A 12,610-nucleotide genomic window follows, 5' to 3' on the forward strand; every position below is an offset into this window, starting at 1 on the left:
ATTGCTTTATTACAGCTCAAGTATTTTATGATCTATGCACAGACTCCAAATGATTTTTTATAATTTTATAATTATAATTTAATAATATCTGTGAAATTATTCCCCTAAAAGCAATCCAACCTGTGAGGAGAGCTTTAGCATTCCTGCTCTTAATTCCCCAGGCCAGCTCTGCCCAAGGATGCCACCGTGGTCCCTGGAGTGACTCACAGGTATCTCCCACGTCCCTACACAGATAAAGTCCTCAAAATTCCTTTTTTCTTCTTTTTTTTCTCTCAACTGAAAACCTTCAGCAAATTCAAGCTGACATTCTGAAGCAGTTTGAGATGGAAGAAGTTGTGTATTTCAGCCAAATGCAACTTCCAAATGCAATTAATGGAATTCCCTACCTCCAGTGAAATCCTGCTGGATACTCAACCCTTGCCTTCATGATTATCCCCAGAATTAACTGGAGGGATAGTGCAGTGTTTTGTGACAAATTCTAATTTATGTAAAATGCAAGAGGAGCACAGGGTTAATATTCCTGTGAGCTGTCTGCAGGCAATGCAAGCAGAAATGCTCGGGGACATCAGGGTGCATGTGACCCATTAATGCAGAAGAGTGAATGAATGCCCAGAGTGCCAGGGAAAAGGTGCCCCAGGCCATTGGAAAAAGGGACAAGTTGGGAGCTTTGGGAACAGACATGGGTAAGCAGTTTGTTAACAGGAGTAGCACATATATAAATACATATATATATATATATATATTTAATTTGCATGACAGCAGCCACATTAGGCTGCCAGGTCCAATGAGAACTGAACCCCCCCTCCCGGGTGTGCAGCAGGACACTGCCTTCCCTCCAGCTTAGAGTCCCAAATCTGCACCTCTTGGGCCAATGTTGTCATACAAAATCAGTTACAACTCTGATTGTCAGGGTAGGTCCATGTTCTGAAGTGATGCAAGGCCAGCTCTGCATTTCAGCACCCAGAAATGACTCTGTCTCTGCTGGGATTGCCACAGGCTGTGTTTGAAAGCTGGGGGTGCACCTCACTATACCCCAGGTATGGAAACACCTTCCTAATGATCAACAGGAGGCTTGTTATTTTCACACAGTCCCACATGTCCAGTTTCCAACAGGAATCCATCTGCACCTCCAGGCACCTAAATGCAAGTGGGTTTACCAAAAGATCAAAGCAGTTTAAATGCCTCCACCCTTTCAAACTAGTAGCCTGAATGCACATAATCTTACTTTATATTCATAGGAAAATCCCACTAAGAACCTGTGTAAACATGGTTCTAAACCAGTTGTCAAAGCACTTGGGGAAATCCCAGTACAACCAGTTCTGTGCTGGGTGTCAAGGGAAGACAATAAAGCCCTTGAAGGTTGTCATGTGTGATAAATGTTTGTGCCATATCAGAGCATCAAGAGCCAAGATTCCATCACACCACATGGGCAGGTGAAGCTTCATCACACCTCCAGCCCCATCAGCTGTAATCATCACAGAATCATGGAATTGATAAGGTTGGAAAACACCTTTAAGATCATCAAGACCAACTGTCCACCCAGCACCACCACATGTTCACCACTAAACCATGTCCTCAAGTGTCATAGTCACATGTTTTTTGAACACTTCCAGAGATGGTGACTCCACCACTCCATGGGCAGCCTGTGAGAGGGCTTGACAATCCTTTCAGTGAAGAAATATTCCTTGATATCCCATCTTAACCTCTCCTGGCACAACTTGAGGCCATTTCCTCTCCTCCTGTCCCTTGTTGCCCTCAAGCAGAGCCCAACCCTCCCCTGGCTCCCCCTCCTGTCAGGGAGTTGCAGAGCCAGAAGGTCCCCCCTGAGCCTCCTTTGCTCCAGGCTGAGCCCCCCCAGCTCCCTCAGCTGCTCCTGCTGCTCCAGCCCCTTCCCAGCTCCGTTCCCTTCCCTGCACACGCTCCAGCCCCTCAATGTCTCTCTTGTCTGAGGGCCCAGAGCTGCCCCAGCACTGGAGGTGCCCCAGCAGTGCCAGCACAGGGACAGTCCCTGCCCTGGGGCTGTGACACACCATGGCTGGCACAGCCCAGGGGCCATTGGCCTCTTGCCCCCTGGGCTCACCTGGGCTCATGTCCAGCCCCTGTCACCAGCACCCCCAGGGCCTTTCCCACCAGCAGCTTTCCAGCTGCTCTGCCCCAAGCCTGGAGCATTCCATGGGGTTGTTGTGAGGACCTGGCTCTTGGGCTTGTTGAACCCCATATCATTGGCCTTGGCCCATCGATCCATCTCCCTCCATCCTCCAGGAAACTCCACAAAACAATCTGCACACACAAATGCTATGGCAAGACCATAAAGCCAGAAAATCCCCTTACACATGGCACATGGCATCCTCAAACAGCACCAGGTTCATGGCAGCGTTGACTTCATTGTAGTTATCCAAGGCTTCCACGAGGATCTGGTTCAGCTCCTCCCAGGTTGGGATTGGCCTGTACCCAGGTTCCCCAGTGCCTTTAGCAAAATGGCAAAAAATATTCATGTGCTTGGTCTGCTCTAAAGTTTCTTCCATGTCCTGTAAAAGAGAGAAAAAATGTGTATATGAAGTATAGAAACCCCAGTGCAGCTCTGTGCCCCCTGCCAAGGGAAGTATGGCATTCCAGCCTTTCCATGTCCATACAGTTGCACCTGCAACTATAGTCTGCAAAGGGGAAAGAGGGACAAGAGAGAAAGGGGGGGGAAAGGAAAATCCCTAGTAGTGACTTCCTTTCAAATAAACCCATCCTGTGGTTCTATGACATGTTATCATCATAGTTACACCTCAACACTTACATCATAGAATTTCTTCACCATCTCCCTCTGGATTTTATCAAAGGTACCATAATCGTTTGCTTCAACCATCTTATCCCGGTACACCCGGTTGGACTCGTGCAGGTAGAGCTTCACCAGGTCCTGGGGTTCCTTCAGACATTCAGGGGTAGAGAACAGGAGGCCCTGTAGAGAGCAAAGACAGTCAGGAAACCCAAGCTTGACCCAAGGGACCTCACCCATCGAGCTGGAGTGTGGCTGAGTCACCCTCACAGCAACCTGCAGCTGAGCTCCCAAGTGAACAGCCCCTGGAGAACGTGCCCTTTGGTACCCAAAATCTCCCAAAGCCAATTATCATGGAATCCCAGAATGGTTTGTGTTGGAAGGGAAATTAAAGATCATCCAGTCCCACCCCCTGCCGTGGGCAGGGACACCTTCCACTAGCCCAGGTTGCTCCAAACCCCATCCAGCCTGGCCTTGGACACTTCCAGGGATGGGGCAGCCACAGCTTCTCTGGGCAACCTGTGCCAGGGCCTCCCCATCCTCACAGGGAAGAATTTCTTCCCAGTATCCCATCTAACCCTGCTGTCTTTCAGTTTATGGCCATTCCTCCTTGTTCTATCACTACACACCCTTGTGCAAAGTCCCTCTCCATTCAGGCACTGGAAGGCTGCACCCTGTCTCCCTGGAGCCTTCTCTTCTCCAGGCTGAACAATCCTAATTCTCTCAGCCTTTCCTCACAGCAGAGCTGTTCCAGCCCTCTGATCATCTTTGTGGCCTCCTCCAGACTGGCTGCAACAGCTTTAGGTCCTTCCCATGCTGGGGACCCCAGAGCTGGACACAGTCCAACAGGTGGGGTCTTACAAAAGCAGAGGAGAGGGGTAGAATCACCTTCCTCACCTGCTGCCCACACTGTGGGGGTGCCTATTCCCCACATTCTTTTGAATATTTATACTCATCACACCCATTTTGACCCTCCTCCCAACCTCCTCCTGGCTGGGCTGGGGGTCCTGCTCTCAGCACAGGGACCATCCAAGGTCAGGCCCAGCCCAGACGTGCAGCTTTTTCATCCTGACCCCACACCATGGATGCTTTGTCAAGAAGGAAAAATAGTTTGGAAACGATAGTGGTGGTGTTTTTTTAAATCAATTAATTTTAATTAGGTGCATTCTGCCTGCAGGAAATATCAGTTGCTGTCTGCTTAGCACAGTATGTTTACTATGAACTCTATTAAAATGCATAGAAGAATTATATTTCAAAGAGGTGTTGCCTATACTAAGCCTATTAACAGCACACAGGGTTTTCAATGGCATGAATTAAACAGACAGCTTTTATTCCTAACATCTAATTATTTTTACATTAAATATAAAATGCATTGAAAGCAATGTAAAGCAGGCCCTCTCAGCTCACTGGTCCATGGCTCAGATTGTTTGGGTTTCACATCTGTCATTACAGTTGCCAAAGTATTCTATTTATTTTTGAAAAAAAAAATAGTGAGAAGAGCTGACAAATAAAAGGGAGGAAGGAGAAAACCATTGAGCCTTAAACTGGTTAAAATGAAAATTAAAAATTACTCGGTCCCTCTGGAGTCCCTCTAAAGGGACTGAGTCTGAAGACCCCCCATGCCACAAAAGCTGTTGTGTTTTTGATGCAAGCACGTGTAAGGCTTCAGGGGCAAGAAAATCCACACCTCCTAAATCTGAAATCACTTACTCACTGAACATCTCCCCTTTTCTCACTTTGCAAACCCACCCTCCTCACTCCTCAACAGTGACCACGCTCTTCCACCAACACAACCAGCTGCATCCCCTTGGAGCAATGGGGTCCTCCATGGGTGATGAGCTTCCAGGAGAAGCCATAACATCTATGTCTGGGATGCACGAGGGACACATGGCCATGGGCCACTGCATCTGGGACGGATGTGGTGCCAACATTAAAAAGAAAACAAAGAAAAAGAGAGGGTGGAGAATCCCTTGTCCTGTGCCACGTCAGTCCAGTTATCCTGCTGCCTCGAGAGTCCTCAGGTTGCATTTCAGCCAAATCTCTCAGCTCTCAGCTTCTCCTCCTCGCCAGGAAGGCCAGAAACTGGTTACAAAGCCCTCTCTGCTGTGCTGAGGCTTCTTGAGACAATAATATCAAATATCACAGAATCCCAGAATATGCTGAGTTGGAAGGGACCCACAAGGATCATCGAGTCCAACTCCTGGCCCTGCACAGGCCCATCCCCAGAGTCACCCCCTGTGCCCCAGAGGATCAGCCAAACCCTCCTGGAGCTCTGGCAGCCTTGGGGCTGTGCCCACTGCCCTGGGGAGCCTGGGCAGTGCCCAACCAGCCTCTGGGGGAAGAACCTTTGGTTGAGATCCAACCTGAGCCTGCCCTGACACAGCTCCAGCCATTCCCTGGCTGCTGTCCCTGGTCCCCCCAGAGCAGAGCTCAGTCCCTGCCCCTCCTCTGCCCCTGCCCAGGAAGGTGGAACTGCACTGAGGTCTCCCCTCAGTCTCCTCTTGTCCAGCTGAACACACCAAGTGCCCTCAATGTCCTCACACGCCTTCAAATCAAGGCCCTTCCCCATCCTCCTTCCCTCCTTTGGACACTCTCTAATGGTTCAATCTCTTCCTTCCATTGTGTCCCCCCAAACTGCCCCAATGTTGAGGTGAGGCCACCCCAGGGCAGAGCAGAGTGGGACAATCCCCTCCCTGATGCCCCCAGGACAGGGATGTCCCTCCTGGCTGCCAGGGCACTGCTGACTCAGGGACAACTGGCACCCACCAGGATCTGTCCCTGGTGATGACAAAGGACTCTGCAGCAGGGCCACTGTGGCTGTTGTGGTGTGGGGGGTCACACCAGGCTCTGGGAACCACCAGCCTCCACCTGGGACTCACCAGCTCTGGATTCCCTGCAGGGTAATGCTGAGTGATGGTTCCTCAGAGGCTGAACAGACACCCCAGGAGATGAGGACTATTTGGCACAGAACAGGGAATATGCTCATCATCCCAGCAGGACCCACTTGCCCTGTCACTGTCACCCATCCCTGTGCCACCAGGGACAGGCTGTGGTGGCTCTGGCAGGGCAGGACCTGACCTCAGCCTGGTTTTTTCCCATAATCACCATGAAAAGCAGTAGAATGAGGAGCAATTCCTGTCACTGCTCCTACTCTCTGGCCCAGCCCCAGGATCTGGCGGGACATTTTCTAACACCCCATAACCTTGGCTTCTTTCAAGCAGACAACAGTTCAGATTAAAGCTTCCCATTGAAATGCTTCTGTTCCCTCTCTGTGCCTTTCAAAGCCCAGATTAACTGGAAGCCAGGATTTAACATGACCCACATCTCACATCAGGGCTGCTGTTCAGCTGAGCACAAGTGACAGGTCTGATTCCTTTCTGACACAGTGGAGTTATTAACTTGTTCAAGGTCCTGTTCTCGGATTTCCCATGTCCTGTCATTCTTTCAGCTCTTGTCTGATGGACCAGACACAAGGCATTGAACTTCTAGCACCTGCTTTGTAAAACAGATGTTAACAAGGATAGTGACAAATTACCAGCTGGGAGTTTAGAACAGGTTATGGTGTTTCAAATCCCTTGATTTGGCTGCTGAGAAATTTCTGTAATTTCGTTAATCAGCCTGAAATTCTGAAAGGCTTTTTGAGCAGTAACATCTACTGCTTCAATGCATGAGATTGCTGGGGAAAACACAAAACCAGGATCTCTCCAGTGATGGAAGAAAACATTTCTAAAGCTGGACAACTTTCCTTTGGTACAGTGGCTGGTAATTCAGTTTCAGTGATTAAGTCAAAGCTGGTTTGGAGTGATTTATCAGCTCTTTAAATGCCATCTTGCACATACAATGCTGAGCACTTGAGAGGACGTGACAGTACAGACCACCAAGCTGTCCTGGCTCTGGCAGAGCAGCTGAAGCAGACACTGCTCTCCTCTCTTCAGGGCCAGCAGCCCACAAAGTAGGCACTGGCTGCTCCACACAGTAAATGATGTCCCTGTGTGCTGGAGAGGTGCCATTGATCCCACACTCACATGAGTGGAGCTGAGACTAACAAAGACAAGCCCAGCTCCATCACACTCACCAACAACCACTGCATGAAGGGATGAGATTGGGAGCCCAAAGCTCCCTCCAGATGGTTCCTTCTCCAGCCAGAGAACACTTCAACCCCCCCTAAAACCCACACCTTCTTCTGGAACTGTGCATCCCTGTCCATTGACCAGAGGAGGCTGGAAAGCAAATAAGCTTTTAACTGATGTTCCTCAAAGTCATGGGTGGTGGCTCTGGAACCCACTCAAAACCAAGCAGGAATTAGGGAATGGCCCAAGGTCATCCCTTTTACTCAGAAATTGCTGGGTGGGACACTGTGCTTTGTTCACCAAGGGCCAGAGGGACACAGGTCCACAGCCTCCCGTGGCATTGGAACAAGCTCCAAGTGCCACAGACAGGGACTGCACTTACTTGGAAGATGTTAGAGAAGTCTCTCAGATTGAAAACGTAGTGGAACTTGACAGCTGTTGGCAGGAAGGTGGCAGCCACCCTCCTGTGCAGCCCCAGGGCAAGGGCAATCAGCTGCTGGGCTGATTTTTGCACAGCCTCCGAGAAATTCCCACTGGTCAGATGCTGCACTAAAATGGTGCTGTAGATCCTGGTCAAGGCATCCTGGTCAGGGTTGGAGAGAGCGAAGACACAGAAGTGACGCTGAGGAGGAGAAAGGGAGACACGGAAAGGTCAGAGAGATGGGCAGTGAGCTCCCAACTCAAATGCCTTGTGAGGACTTGATGTGCTTGGACACAGTGCTGGATAAACTACTCCAGGCTCCACTTCCCAGGAAAGGTTGGCCCAGATGATCTGTCGAGGTCCCTTCCAACCTGGGATGCTCTGTGATCCCACCAGAACTATCTCCCCCTTCCAATTTCCCAGCTGAGGACAGTTGACAAGCGACACCTTTTGCTCACTGAACAAGGGATTTCCAGTGGCATTTCACAATGGCTACACTGCAAGCTCAGTCCAGTGAACAGCTGAAAGGTCTGAAGATCCCACTGACCCCTGATGAAGCCCAGTCTTGTCTCTGGTAGGAGCAGCCCCTGGAAGGTGCCACCTCTCAGAAGACCCTTTATTGATTTGGAACTTACAAAGAGCAAGGAGATTATAGAATCATTAATGTTGGAAAAGACCTCCAAGATCATTAAGTTCAACCTTTGACCAACTCCCAAATCCCCACTAAACCATACGATGAAGGGCCACATCTACTCATCTTTGGACACTTCCAGGGATGGTGACCCCATTCCCCTGGGTAGCCAGTTCCAGTGCCTGACCACCAAAAAGCTTTAATGAATTATGGCCCAGAGGTAAATATCACCTTAATGAAGGTAGAATGTGCCTGTCTGAATCAGAAGGCTTCCTGAGATTGGGTGTGGCTGGCCAGGAACCTGGGACTTCTTCCTCCCACTGAGCAGCAGAATGAGAGGAAACACAAAGAAGAGAAAAAGGCAGCAAGTTTGCTGCCCCTCCATCAGGAGTTAGTCGCTCAACAAATCCAGCATGATTCTACTGATCAAATCACAGAGGTTCTCCCTGAGCCTCATCTTGAACACTCCACCCAAAGCCAACCCCAGGGCAGTGCCATCGTGCGGGGCTTTACCTGCAGCCTGGGGTTGATGGTGAAGCTCCCTGCAGTGGGGTTCATGCAGGACACGTACTGCACATTGGTGATCTCCTTCAGGGACAGCCTGGTCCGGTCATACCTTTGGGCAAAGCAAAAGCCATGGATGGTGACCATTGCTGCCACCCCCTGGAGCTTGCTTGTGGGCTCCCAGTGTCCCCATGGCTTCAGGGGACACATTCAGGGGAGTCACATCCTGCCCCTCACCAGGGCGGGGCCCAGAGCTGCTGCATTTCTGCACACAGAGTCACAGAATCATGGAATATGCTGAGTTGAGGGATCCACAAGGATCATCCAGTCCAACTCCTGGCCCTGCTCAGGCCCATCCCCAAGAGTCACCCCCTGTGCCCCAGAGGATCAGCCAAACCCTCCTGGAGCTCTGGCAGCCTTGGGGCTGTGCCCACTGCCCTGGGGAGCCTGGGCAGTGCCCAACCAGCCTCTGGGGGAAGAACCTTTGCCTGAGATCCAACCTGAGCCTGCCCTGACACAGCTCCAGCCCTTCCCTGGCTGCTGTCCCTGGTCCCCCCAGAGCAGAGCTCAGTCCCTGCCCCTCCTCTGCCCCTGCCCAGGAAGGTGGAACTGCACTGAGGTCTCCCCTCAGTTCTGCTCTTGGAGGATATCCTGTAGCTGGTATTTCCATCAGCTGGTAACAACCACTGAGCAAAGCCCTCAGGTCAGACCCATCACTGGTGTGGAAATTGTGGGAAATCCCAGGAGTGCCTCCAGTTTGGGCCAGCCTGGGATGGGGTAGGAGGGCTGCCCAGCATTGCCCATGGGGAAGGATGGGGGGGCTGCTGGAAGAGCTGGGGTACAGCCCCCAGAGCAGAGCTCAGGGTCACTGCTGGGCCAGGTCAGCCCAAGAGCACAGGGAGCTGTGCCCCTCTCCTTGCTCACCACCCTGGGTGAGCTGCACCCTGATGGGCTGTGAGTGGGACCATCGAGGGGGCAACACCTGAGGGGCACTGCCAAGAGGGGTCAGAGAGCTCGGGAGGGCCTGGGAGGGACAAGGAGGCACAGGGTGTCCCCCACTTGTCAGTGCTCCCATACACCCTCTAAGCTCTCTTTCTGCCCAACCTTCCCAACACCCACAGCCCCAAATTTCTGCCTCCACCCCACTGTCCCTGTACTTGGGAAGCTTTTGGCCAAGGTCAGGCACATACACAGCTGAGGAGACTTGGAATTGCTCCAAGTCCTTGCCCTGTATTCTCTGTGGGAGAGCTAGGAGTATCCCTGTCCCACACAGCACTGCTGGTTGAGGTGTCAAACGCACCAATCTCCTTCCAAAGCACTGTCAGTGGTTTTCCTTCAAATTACCTGTGCCTGGAAAATGCCTGTTTGCTGCTGCCTAACTGAAAACAGCCTCAGGTGCTCACAGCAGGGGTGGGTCATCCCAGCTGAGGCCAATCCATGTCCTTCCCCCACTCTCAGCACGGCAGGGCTCAGGCTGAGCCTTGCAGGCTTTGCACTGGGATCAGTCACAAGACTGAGCAGGAGTGGAGTGAAGCTCCCTCAGCCAGGCAGGGAGTGTGTTTGCTGGGGACAGGGGACACCCTGAGGGTGCACAATGGCCTGTTCACCCAGAGCCTCCCAGCAAGCTCCAGCCCAGCCCAGCCAGATGCTGTGGCCAACACGGGATGGGAAGAGGGATCCACACTGTGACTTCCTCTCAAACTCCATCCCCAACAGCAGAGCTGGATGAAAAGGTCTTGGCCCCCAAGCCTCCTACCAGTGTCCATAGTCCAGGTGCTGCCTGAGCAGGGTGTGGGGCTGCACTGTCCCATACGTGTCCACCTGGGGCATGTTGAGGTCGTCGATGAAGTACACGAGCCTCTTGGTGCCTGGGGGGCCGTAGGTCCTGCCAGCCTTCTTGTCCAGAGGCTTCTCCAGCACACCTGTTGGGCAGAGGGAAATAGAAATGATTCCTCAGCCCAGTGTGAGCAGCTCCAGCAGGAGCCCAGCTCTGTGAGGGCAGGCAGGGTCCGGGTGGGCAGAGGGGGAAGCCTGTGGCCCCCTCGGATCCATCTAGGCTGTTCGGGTCTCTCTGGGGAGGAAGAGCTGGTCTTGGCACAGGACACTGGCTGTCCCCAGGCTGTGCTTATGGAGCACCTAGGAGCCCTTCAAGGGGCTGGCAGGATGGTGGCTGTCCCCAGGCTGTGGCTGGCAGGGACCCTCAGGCAGATTTTTGGTCTGACTCAACCCAAATCACAAAGTTTTCGGTTCCTCCTTGCAAACAAAACACAGCAAACACTCTGCTACAAGCCTGGTTTACTTCAGAGCAAACAAGGCTTTTCATGCAAGATAAAGCCTTTTGAATCCCTTCTGCCCATTTTTTTAAACTCAATCCTGCTTTGTGAGTTTATTCTGATCCACAACACGGAGGCAGTGTGTCCCCTCCACTGCCCTGCCCCAGATGTACCACAGACACCCCCCAAGCCCAGGCAGAAGTGACTGGGCACTAGGATAGAACCAAGGAGGTGCTGGGGCACCAAGCCCAGGAGCAAAGCTGATTTTGTGAATGAAAATGCACTTCTTATGCTTGTTAGACAAAGGAAATGGGTGTTTTCAGGGTTAAAATCCTGAACAACTTTAGAACAATCAAAATAATATTATTTATTTAAATGTACCAGATATAATCACAGAATCACAGGATGGTTTGGGTTGGAAAGGACCTTAAAGATCATCTAGTTCCAACCCTCTGCTAAGGGCAGGGACACATTGCACTATCCCAGGTTGCTCCAAGCCTCGTCCAACCTGGCCTGGGACACTTCCAGGGATGAGACATTACATGCTCTTCTCCCAAGTCCCTCTTCAGCTCTCCTGGAGTCCCTTTAGGCACTGGAAGGTGCTAGAAGGTCTCCCTGGAGCCTTCTCTCCTCCAGGCTGAACAACCCCAAATACCGTTCAGTTCTCTGATCCCCTCCCCAGCATTACCCAAACCTCCAGAAAATGCAACAAGACTCAATTGCAAAATGAGCTGTCACATTCCCACCCAGTTTTCAGTCGGGTCACCCATGAGTAAAGGACAGCATGGAGAGAAAACTTCTCATTTCGAAGCTCTGAAAGATTTTCCTTTGTTTAGCAGAAGGCTGAGGTTATATGTTGCTCTAGACTATAACATATGGGGAATATTTATGATGCTGGGCTGATATTTAATGCAAATCACCCCACACTGCTGCACATAATATTTTACAGCTTATTGATTCCTTTCACTGCAGCCCAAACAACCTTTCCTGCCTCAGTAAGTGGCAAAGCACATAGCAGCAACTCTCCTCTGCCCAGATCCTGGGATGATTTTCCTGCCAAGGAGCTTTCTTGGACATGAGGGAGCTCTCAGGGGCTCCCTGCTCTCCTGGGGATGGAGACAGAACTTGTTGCGTTGGCTCAGTTTGGGGTTAAGCAGCATGACAAGAAACACGTTGTAATTAGGGATGACTAGGAATTTCAATAAAAATCTCCTTGTGCAAATGTTCACTTCAGCCATTGCTTACCAAGGGCCAGAGATATTTTAAAAAAAATTATATTCTGGCTTTTTGATGACAAATCTTTTAACCCCCCCACTTTTTCCCTGCAGACAGTCTGGTTTGCCCACTGCTCAGAATTCAGCTGTTTTCTTGCCATAGACACTTGCTACAAAAAGGCATGAATTGTGCTCAGAAAAATGATGGATTTTTCCTCAGCAGAGTCTCTCTCCCCCTTCAATAAAACGACAATATTTGAAATTTCTGGTAGCAAGTCAAATTAAGTGTTTCAAATAAGCATTTAATTTAAATTTAATTAAGCCTTAATTAACATATAAAATCAGCCCTTTTCGAGGTTAAACAAGGATGCAGGAGATTCATCATAGTGAAATGCAATTACTGGGGATGAAGTGACATGTTTGTGGAAGTTGCATTTTAATTCAGAGCCATATCCCACAATAATTCTGGAGGGTCCCTGTTGCTGCCTCTGAGCTCCTCACACACCCCCAGCAGCCCCTGAATGAAACACTCAGTGCACACCAGACTTGGCCAGTGTGGCTCCTCTTGCCTGCTGGCAAGGGGATAAAAAATACTCATCCCCCAAAAAACAACATTTATTGTCATTTTCTTAAGGCAGATCTGGAGTGGGAAGGTGTGGAACGATATCAGGGTAGGGCTAATGGAGCAGTGAGGAGGAGCAGAGGTCCAAAAGGGCACAAAGCAGCAGATCAG

The 12,610-nt window shown here is 50.8% G+C and overlaps 2 protein-coding genes across 3 annotated transcripts in view; one reads left to right on the top strand and one right to left on the bottom strand.

Annotated features, from left to right (window-relative positions):
• Positions 1–12,610, top strand: part of SHISA6 (shisa family member 6) — a 448,298-nt gene that overhangs the window by 408,343 nt on the left and 27,345 nt on the right. The gene's annotated exons all lie outside the window — the stretch shown is intronic.
• Positions 1–12,610, bottom strand: part of DNAH9 (dynein axonemal heavy chain 9) — a 188,690-nt gene that overhangs the window by 120,368 nt on the left and 55,712 nt on the right. The window contains exons 24-28 of one of the 2 annotated variants that reach the window (XM_051797454.1): positions 10,147–10,312; positions 8,400–8,502; positions 7,217–7,456; positions 2,786–2,947; positions 2,332–2,528 (exon numbers count right to left, since the gene is read on the bottom strand). In XM_051797454.1, the coding sequence (XP_051653414.1) occupies positions 2,332–2,528; positions 2,786–2,947; positions 7,217–7,456; positions 8,400–8,502; positions 10,147–10,312 (868 nt within the window). The remainder of the gene's footprint in view (positions 1–2,331; positions 2,529–2,785; positions 2,948–7,216; positions 7,457–8,399; positions 8,503–10,146; positions 10,313–12,610) is intronic. The other variant, XM_051797453.1, reaches the window with a different exon arrangement.

The sequence above is a fragment of the Manacus candei genome, unplaced genomic scaffold, assembly GCF_025592945.1.
Source record: "Manacus candei isolate 608988 ecotype Guabito, Panama unplaced genomic scaffold, ASM2559294v1 h1tg000047l, whole genome shotgun sequence".
Classification (NCBI taxonomy): domain Eukaryota; kingdom Metazoa; phylum Chordata; class Aves; order Passeriformes; family Pipridae; genus Manacus; species Manacus candei.